General features: G+C 38.6%; 2 protein-coding genes across 6 annotated transcripts; one reads left to right on the forward strand and one right to left on the reverse strand.

Moving 5' to 3' along the window:
- Window positions 1-280: 280 nt before the first annotated feature.
- Window positions 281-1,649, reverse strand: LOC107270048 (proteasome subunit beta type-6). Its single transcript, XM_015744673.2, has 5 exons — window positions 1,486-1,649; window positions 1,197-1,264; window positions 977-1,108; window positions 618-892; window positions 281-529 (listed from the first exon to the last, which is right to left on the reverse strand). Exons 1-5 carry the CDS (start codon window positions 1,558-1,560, stop codon window positions 402-404), a joined length of 678 nt encoding a protein of 225 aa, XP_015600159.1. The 5' UTR covers window positions 1,561-1,649; the 3' UTR covers window positions 281-401.
- Window positions 1,650-2,641: 992 nt separating this feature from the next.
- Window positions 2,642-9,834, forward strand: LOC107270046 (ras-related protein Rab-3). Of its 5 annotated transcripts, none has more exons than XM_015744672.2 (4): window positions 2,642-2,935; window positions 6,127-6,348; window positions 6,443-6,733; window positions 6,953-9,834. In XM_015744672.2, the coding sequence occupies exons 2-4, from the start codon at window positions 6,127-6,129 to the stop codon at window positions 7,106-7,108; spliced, it is 669 nt and encodes a 222-aa protein (XP_015600158.1). In that variant the 5' UTR covers window positions 2,642-2,935; the 3' UTR covers window positions 7,109-9,834. The 5 variants fall into 5 exon arrangements, with proteins under 5 accessions (XP_015600158.1, XP_024943220.1, XP_015600156.1 ...); XM_025087452.1 differs by lacking the exon at window positions 2,642-2,935 and adding an exon at window positions 4,822-4,905; XM_015744670.2 differs by lacking the exon at window positions 2,642-2,935 and adding an exon at window positions 5,322-5,441.
- Window positions 9,835-10,219: the final 385 nt, after the last annotated feature.

The raw sequence follows: 10,219 nt of genomic DNA on the forward strand, positions 1-10,219 counted from the left end.
TTTACAAGTGGATAATGCGACCTAAATTTAGTCGTACGGATATATTCGGACGAATTGGTCTCGCGATTTCAACAGCGGTGCCTCCACGAATTTACGAGCTCTTAAAGTCGTAAGTTCATACGTCAGTAAAAGGATGTTGACTATGTATTAAGATTTATTAAAGTCAATTGTTGTCATCGAGTAACTGCCCTATGGACTGTGCTTGTTCTTCGTTCTCTTTGAAGTTTAATAGGGTACGAGTGAAGGTTAAGGATAAGAAAGAAAGGTGAAACAATGGACATTCTGTTTATAGTAGTTTTATTTAGCAAATGGAAATCTCACCGTGAAGGGTACAGCAAGTACATAGTATCTCTTAAACCAGAGTTTATTTTTTGTTTTAAATTTGGGGATGCTCTGTGAGTTTATCCTTCGTAGAATTTTGGCAGTTGGTCTCCTAGAATGACTCTTCGATCGACACCAGCTTCTGTGATTACACCAAGTCGAATGACACCACCACTACTACCATCACGCGCCATTGCCAAAGCCAGTGCTGAAAAATTTGAATTTTTATATGACAGTTGTAGCAGTTGAGGACTTGGTTCTCGTTTTTCATTGAAGAGGTACTTTAATGAACTTACTGTTTGTTACAAGTTCTACAGATTCATCCTTTGTCATGTTAGGTTTGTAGTGTGCATCTACGTAACCATATACATAGCTGGAACCAGAACCACCAATTGCTATAGGTTGGCGAGTGCACATTCCTCCCAGAGGAATACTATAAACTTGACCACCCTTCCTGCGATCCCAGCCAGCTACCAGGATACCCGCCATTAAAGAATCGCGATAGTTGTAACACATTTCGCGGAATACATTTGCTGCAGTTTCTACTAATGCTGGTGCACCTAATTCCATTCTGAAAAAAGCAAATATGTTTCATTACTCTATAAATATTTATCTCAGATAATCCATTAAAACAGTGAAAGGTAAGGAAACTTACTGATGGAAATTCAAGTGATACGTTACTATATCTGCAATGGCTTGAGTGTCTGCTGCAGAACCAGACCGACAACAATAAATATAATCAGTCACTTTTGTTAACTTGTCAGCAACACGATTTGCAACATATGCTCTGTAAGGAACAAAAAAACCAGCGTCAATGGTAACTGTTAAATATATTAAAACCACAATTTGGTCAAATTAAATAAACTAATATTTACCCTGTGGTGGAACGAGAATCCGCTCCAATAACAACACCACCATCGAATTCAATAGCCATGATCGAAGTCTGAAAAATAATGAATATAAAAGATCTGTGTCACTAATAATAAATATGTAAATGAATTTACAAAAAACTGAATAACCCATAATAAACCCTTCCAAAAAAAAAAAATGCATAATGACTGATGGAAATTAGAAGTTTGCATTGTCATTCTAACCTCTACCAAGTGAATAACATTTATACCGAATACTGCATAGTTATAAATTCATAAAATCTGCGAAACTTACCCCTGTACTATGTTCAGCACTCAGCCAGTCAGGCCCCATTGAATTAATCACAGGATTAATATTTGGCTGCACCATGATCTTATATGTATACAGGTCTGGACACAGCAAAAATTGGCGATAATGGATGTGCCGTTTGTGATGGTTGTGATTCCGGATTTTAGTTGGGAATATGAGGCGCTAGTATCGGAGGAACCTTTTTGTACGCATGCGCAATCGGCCGCTTCTTTCATCCACTTTCAACAATAATTTTTCTAAATCTGGTTCATTAGGATTACGCTTGGAAGACGTGAAACACGTTTAGTGCCTAGACCTGTATACAAGATCGTGGGCTCCTTGTACGAAAGCTAGTTTTTAGAACCTTGAAAAAATAGGCTTACTACCAAAGATGCCTACTTCCACCGCAGTGTCCACAATGCAGCACTCATCATCCTTCTGGTCGGCAAAATCGCGCTCGACTTTACCGACAACCAGCGTCACAGAGTGGGCACCATCGGAACAATCCTATTGGTGAGAATTTTAAATCTCCCGCCTTGACGTCATTCCTCGTGCCAACGCTAGGGCATAAGTATAGTTTATGTAGGTTTACACATTTAACAAGCTCAGCATCGTTCTTTCTATGCTTTAACTAGTTCTTTCCATTATAGCAGTAAAAATATATGTAAAAAATACATTTTTACATAATAAAGTTCAAACGTTCGTATTTAACAGACCTCTTCTTTAACGCCCGTTACACGATGTGCAACCCCAACAACTTGAATACAGCAGCGCCATCTATCGAAAATTCTCTCAAACAACCACGAACTACGAAAATCCGTGAGTTTCGTTCCATTGCATCATTTCCGTCCTCTCCACGACTTTCAACTCATCCAAAATAAAAAAAGTGCTAAAACCAACGACAACCGCTAAAAATCCATCACAAACTTCAAGAGACATCTAAAATCCTTATATCTGCCAACACATCTACCCGCATCCGGTAAGAACCGGAAGTCCGTGCCCGTCGGTCAGTTAAGATAAAAGAAATCATTCACCAGGCATGCTCTACTTTTCAACGAATCAAAGTGGGGTCTCTGAACAGTACATGAGTAGATTCGTAGAGCGCTGCTATGAATGTGAAGTTTTCTGAAAATCAACAAGTTGTACTCGAACGAGAGAACAGCGGGAGGTAGAACCTTTTGGCGATATATTGATGTTAGTTGGGGTGGCCGGACGCAGGCGCAGACATCACGGATTGGCACCGGTTACGGGCACGGGCGGGGGTCTTCGAAATGGTCGATATTTTAGCTATAGTGTCTATAGTGGCGCGAGGCTTTCCCGAGGCCAGTCCGGTCTGTTTATTACGAGATTTCCTTTCTTAATTAAAAATTCATCGCTACGTGAAGTGAGCCGAGTGTGCGAGGTGAAGCCGCCCCGTCGCAGGCTTTCGTGTCGTCCGTGAACATTTTTACAGGAGGTACGAAAGAAAATCTAATAGCAAGACCTAGTTTAATCCGTCAACTCACATCAAAGTCCGTTTTGCCCGTATCGCAATACAGAACCAGGAAAGCGAGAAAGAAAGATAGAGAGAGAGAGAGAGAAAGAGAACTAGAGTACAGGAGAGTACAAGCGAGAGAGAGAGAGAGAGAGAGAGAGAGAGAGAGTGTGTGTATGTGTATAAAACCAATAAAGAAGAGAAATCGACCGTCATGAGAATCGATCTAGGGAATGTGAAAAAATATATATTTTTTTTTACAACAGTACGCCATACCCTGGATTAGCCCCTATATTGATTTCCTTTGAATGGAACTGGCTTACTGGTTCACTATCAGTTGGTTCGTCCTTTAATTCTTTATCAACATCATCCAATCACGCGTCTCCTGTGAATACTTGAGGTCATTTCGTGTTCACGGTGGCTAACAGCGATAAGTCCATTTCCTGTCACACAGCGTCAGACACGTTTTCAGAAGCTCAAAGCCCGTGACCCAAAACCAGCTTTCCGTTAACTCTTGCTGCTTTGACTCTCAGCCGAGTATTCAACGCTGTCTTTATAATTAGGTCGCGACTCAAGAAACCTATAAAAATTGTCGAAACTCTCGTAACACATATACGTAAGTTAAGCCCAGAAGTGCCCTTGGTGACTGTACAATTCCTGAAATTACATATATAGAAATCTTTAAATACACTATAAAACGATGGATATAGATAATCGATCGGTTCTTTATATAAACCTTTAAGGTTCGTTTCCATAGGAGAATTTTTCATATTTTAAATCAAAGAGATTATTTAAGGCCATCGTTGAATAAAATCATTTTATGAACAGATCTTCGCACAATTTGACGTTAAAGGCAAAAGCGAAGAGGGTGCAATTTTTTGGTATGAATTTTTGTTTTGATAGAAAAAAAAGGGAAAGAGTGAGTACGAGGATGAGTCAAAGGGTCGAGGTGCTGAAATTGAACATCCTGCAAGGGTGTGTTGGAATAGTAGCAAGAAGAACGCTGGAGGAATACGAATGGAGGGTTGGGATAACGGAGAAATCGATCTTAAGAAAATATTTGTATTACACCGTTAAAGGCAAGAGAATATGACTTCCCATTGGCTAGGTGTGGAATATTAAATTTCGCTAATTACTAGGTCGTAATTAATTACCTTGGGGTAATAATAAATTATGTTCGTCCATGTTAAATAAATTTTCCAAGCATCTGCTATTGGATCTGTATAGGAAGGATTGGATGTCTCGTTGGAAATTGTGTTTTGTCAGTGTTACTCGATACATGTAATTTTATAATTTTATTGAGAAAAAATAAAAAGGCGGGGTGCGGCAATTATGAAAAATGAAACGAAAAAATATAGAAAGGTATTACGTTTCTGTTATTTTTTTTTCCGTTCTCATTTGACGCAGAAGTTTATTGACACGTGGAATAGCCACAAATAATGTGGAACAAGATTTTTCAAAACAAGCCACAACCTGATATTGTTGCACGGCTGACGTTCAATTGCAATCAGCAATTGACCTTTTGATAATTTCGTAAAGTTTATTTATACGATTAATTCAAAAATCCATGCAAGGTATAAATTTCTGTAAATTTTGTAAATTATGGAAACTTTTAGAATTGTTTAAAATTACAACTTTCTATATTAAAAATTGAAATACTACATCGAATTGGTTCCAGAAATCATAATGGCACACTTCTTGCTCGGACTATACGCACATCGTAAATCCCAGAATTCATCTGGTTTATCGTACGGAGCTGATCTTAGTTTACGATGCACAATTACAATAAGCAATCAGCAAGAAAGTCATTAAAGCACAAGAAAATTCGTAATAATATCTAAATCTCAAAATTAACTCTTCGACTCTATGTTAGGAATCATATCGAGACCAATTGACGCACCCGACAGTTCGATCAATAATCTTCACAAGGAACCACGGAGTCTTCCAACACCGTATGTGATCTGATTCACAAAGAGAATAATTTTACATTCAAAATCTATAATATTAATTCAAAAAATCAATATTAATCATCCAATTATTTTCATATTGATTGTAACACTTTTTACTGTAGTATAAAAATGTATTATCACAACGTCATACTCGTGCATCCTCTTTGCAGCACGTTTGCGGTATTGCATATATGGTGTATTAACATTAGATATACATATATATAGGTATACATATCATACAGAAGAGGCATTTATACAGGTGCAAGTAGTCACGTAATGGCAACAACGAAATACCGGAAAAGTTGATACGCATGTTCCGTGAGTGTAAGCCTTTATCAAGTGAACGTGTAACGTATCGTTCACTGCTAAAAAGAGAAGGAAGAAACGAAGTGTGTTCGTAAGTCGAAGAAAAGCAGGACCGCCACGTCGTCCGAGTAGCTCGAGTAGCCTGAAGTGAAGGACGGAACGAAGTCGCTCGTATCAGTTTGCGTTTACTTGTGCTTGGCCGGTGCACCATGTCGGATGATCCAACCAGCTCAGTAATTGATTAATTAATCGTTAGGAATTTGTTAAAGGATACAACGGGAATGTCGAGGGTGAGCAGCCCCCCGACAGGGGTTGTCAAGGATTCGGTTCTAGAACTCCGCACGCGGATGTCTCGTATGATTTCCATCGTCGAAATTACTTCAGGAGATTATTCGGTATCGACGTGAATGAATTACGATCCGCCATTTTGAAAATCAAAGAGTCTGTTATTTACGTATGAGAATAAAATATTAATATGTGTGTGAATAGAATCGTACATGTATATAATATGATTTTTGCACGAATCTGCGTCAGGAAGAGCAAAATCATGTTGGACAAATTTTGAGGTTATCTTTTATCAGGGTGATAACGCGATTTACTTTGCAGCGGTGAATTGTGCGTATATTATTAAAGAGATTAATTTAAATGTTGATCTAAGGAATTTTTACCTCTTTTTTTCCTTATGAGTTTGATATTGTTCTTTCGAGACGCGATGGACGCGATTTTAATTAAATTACTTTTGCCATCTTGTAAATTTACTTATCCATATGATCGCCATCTACTTCACTCATCACTTTTTATCTTCTCCGAGACGTTTACTTTGTTGACTAACTTCTCGGGATGATCGTGCGTGACCCTTTGCCATGATCAAACATAACCTGTCTCTTTTGTAATTAATAAGTTTTTTATTACTTTCAGATGGCGGGTCAGGATCCTAAGTGGCAGAAAGATGCCGCGGATCAGAATTTCGATTACATGTTCAAGCTTCTCATCATTGGGAACTCCTCCGTCGGCAAGACTTCCTTCCTCTTCCGGTACGCAGACGATTCCTTCACTTCAGCCTTCGTCTCGACCGTTGGAATTGACTTCAAAGTGAAGACTGTCTTCAGACACGATAAAAGAGTCAAGCTTCAAATTTGGGTAAGTATCTTTGAATGTTTCTTACGATTCTATTGTTTATTGTCGCTTGATAGAAACGAGGCTTGTCGTTGTTCTTACTTGGGTTATATTTCAGGACACAGCAGGACAGGAACGATATAGGACTATCACAACGGCCTATTACAGAGGCGCGATGGGCTTCATACTCATGTATGACATAACCAACGAGGAATCCTTCAATTCTGTGCAAGATTGGGTGACGCAGATAAAGACCTACTCGTGGGACAATGCTCAGGTTATCCTGGTGGGCAACAAATGCGATATGGAGGACGAGAGGGTTATTAGTTTCGAGAGAGGCAAACAGTTGGCCGATCAGTTGGGTGTCCAATTTTTTGAAACTTCAGCCAAGGAAAATATCAATGTGAAGGTAGGACTCGTTTAATTCTTATTAAGGTACATTACCGACCGAGTCGGTCGTCTATGCGACTTTACCGACAGTCGCAAGCAAATCGTCTGCTTCGTGATGAGAACATTGAATAACTTTCATTATTTGAATATATATGTGAAACTGGGATAAAAGTTGTATATTTTGTATTAATTTTTGTCGCTTATTATAAAATATAATTTACTTGTTATTGATGCGCAGGCCGTCTTCGAGCGGCTAGTGGATATAATATGCGACAAGATGAGCGAATCCCTGGACAGCGATCCGACCCTAATGGCTGGGGGTGGTGGACAAGCAAAAGGCCAACGACTCACCGATCAGCCGGCTAATCCTGCGAATACCAACTGCAACTGCTAAAAAAAGCACGAAGTACACGTCTCTACGTGGAGTGTCGATGTTAGCTAGCTAGTCCATCTTCTTCGTCGTTCCTTTGTTTATTATTTATTTATTATTCTTTATTTAACATGATGGTCGTGGCCCGATCACTGCTACTCCGGTGTACAAGCTCACTTATAACCAATCCTACTCTCAGAGAAGACGTCGTTTACTTTGGCTTCGGGCATCAAATTTTGTCTTTGCACCCCTTTTGTCAAATCGTCTACTCAGTCATTCGAATAGCTAATCAATCAGCCATTCAACCCACTCACCCCTTATCACAATAGGAAATGCCATTAACGTCTCTTCCTTGAACCCTATGAAATATGAAGATGCTTGAATTCAAATTGACGATGTCGTTAAGCACAACTACTTTACATTGGAAGCTCCTTAAAGCTTGGACACCAGAGTATGGTCATCATGACGATGTTAATAGAGATTTACGGCGTGCGAAGGGATAAATGGTAGTGCAATATCGCGTACCTGGAGGAACTCACGTCGTATATAAACAATCGTATTAAACGCGAAGGAAAAAAGCCAGACGAAGTATATTCCACGGTAATTTTCTCTTGCGCGGTCGGTAAGAAGATTCTCGCCCTTATCACGCATGCGCATATATTTACCAGATATCCGGTACCTCGTGTACTCTTACTATACGATTCCTTCCACTCTCGTTTATCGACCAGACAGATTCGCCTTATATTTTAATCCGTACAAAATGTATACGAAGGAATCTAAAATGAGATACCAAAGAGAAGGATATCCGATATTATCCGGAAACTCCGGAATGACAAAATCTCTCCTATTTATACCATCTTGACGTTGACGTTCGCCCAGTCGATAGGTCCACAGTCACGTATACTATCACCTCTTGTCACATTGTGTTATTGGTCGAAAGTTGCGTTCGACGAGTGTGACCGAGCCCTTACCAAAGTTACCATAGGCGATCCACTTCGGTGTCTGCTGAGAATCTCGAATCGACTTTTATTTGATTTACATTGAAAATTTCTTCCAAGCTTAAGAGGCAGACATGCAGCTCACTGACGGCTGCAAAAAGGGAAGAGAAACAAAAATTAGTAGAAAGATAAGATCTGATAAGCATCCTCGCGTAATCCGATATCCTTTCAAACGCCGTGAACGAAGTTCCCTACTAGGCAAGCCTGCCCTCTGTACATAAAATATATTATTGAATCTGTAATGAAGTGTAATATGTAACGCGTTACTTATCCGTGTGAATTTAAAAAAAAGGAACGGCACCTATTCTTCTTGCGGAATAGTTACCGACAATGGTAAAAAAACCAAAAAAGACAAGAAAATGAACCAAAAAAAGAAAAAGATAAGAAAATGAAAAACCAGCCCGCGCCACCGTATTTTCGAACGATTTCTTATTATATTATGACGTCACCGACATCCGAGTTATATAATTTTTTTGTCATATGAATTTATTCGGTATCGATCTATATATACACGCGCGCGTATACGGACGTACGAATAGACAAAGAAAATCTTAAAATAAAAGGGAGGAAACAGAGAACAAAAAAATAAAGAACAGCACGAGCGAAGAAATAAAATTCGTTTGGCCCTCACCCTTCGCCCCCTCTTTGTTACGTTCACAAAAGGAGAAAGTGGAGATTCCAATTATTCTAATGACGTGTAACGGGTATACTATTTATAAAACGTTAAGAAAAAAGAAACATATACGTAGGCATATGTATATAGTATACACAAGATTTATATATATATATACGTACGTATATATAAACAATATACATGAAAGACATAGAAGACAAAACGGAAAAAAAGGATACAATTAAAAAAATTATATATACATATATTAGAGAATCACCGGTGGACGGGCACTTGTATGTATGTATTGTAACGTATGTAACTATTATGCCTAATAATAACAATAATAATAATACTATTAATAATATTAATATTAATATACTATTACTTACTGGAACTAACTTCGCAGATGTTACGTTGATCGTTTATAAACATTTAGCATAATCCTAGTGGATATTTGAGGTTAATGTTTTCAACGATATCCAATCTGCCGCCGGTGTACGTGCACGGATACGTCTTGACTTAGTTTAAAAAATTGCGTGGTCAATAAAGTAGAAAGAAATATACGAATAATGACGTAAGAAAAAAGGATAGACACCGGTACATGTACGCAGGTTTTCTTGTTTATTAGTTATTTCGTATAAACAGAGACGCACGTTCGGCCATTACGGGCAACGGAAATTGTTAGAGATGCATAATAATTTAATAGTAAAGCATGCACGATAATGAGGACGTAAAAGGAGAGAAAGAAAGAAAAAGAAGCTCCAATTTACAATACGTGTACAAATAATTGACACTTTCAAGGTCCAAGCGAGTTTTGAGTATTTGAGAAGAACAATAGCTACCGTTAAATTCCCGCCGCTTTTCCGCCGTGAAAAGGTAAAGGCACGTTCACGCGTATGCTCCTCGTAGTTGAGTTTCTGTCCGGTAGGAAAATCTGTCATGTTTATGCGTGCTCCTCTGTCATGAGTTTCAGCCATTTCTTTGCTTCTCAATAACTGTCTCTGTTTTTGTTGTTCGAAAGATCATTAGCTCTGTGTTTATTGCTCTTGGGAATATACGAGAACTCGAGTCCTGCAGCAATCCTGATGCGAAGTTAACTGCTTGTATTGTGAGAAATGAAGTTGGCTACAGTCCTTTGATGAGTTGAGTGGTTAATTACCTGATTTACTTGCGAACCCTAGATGACCTCTTCCTGTTCAATAACTAACCTACGCATGATTCTTGGTAAGATTGATATATGTACAAAATTTCTGATCGACCCAACGAGCACTGTATCGATCGCTTATAAATATTTAATCGACTCCCGTATTGCGCGTCTACGTAACTGTTCTAAAAACAATAGAGGTTGGCTTATATGTACAAAATGATGGTGAAAGAGAGAAAAATAGAGAGAAGCGTGAGAAGGACAAGATGAGTAAATGGTATCAAGATAATAATATTCGAGATATACGTAGGAGTAAACAAATTGTCATACGATACGAAGTCGATGGTAGAAGACATGGGGAAATGGTAGAGAGAAGAAGA

Source organism: Cephus cinctus, unplaced genomic scaffold, assembly GCF_000341935.2.
Source record: "Cephus cinctus unplaced genomic scaffold, Ccin1 Ccin1_scaffold0696, whole genome shotgun sequence".
Taxonomy (NCBI): Eukaryota; Metazoa; Arthropoda; class Insecta; order Hymenoptera; family Cephidae; genus Cephus; species Cephus cinctus.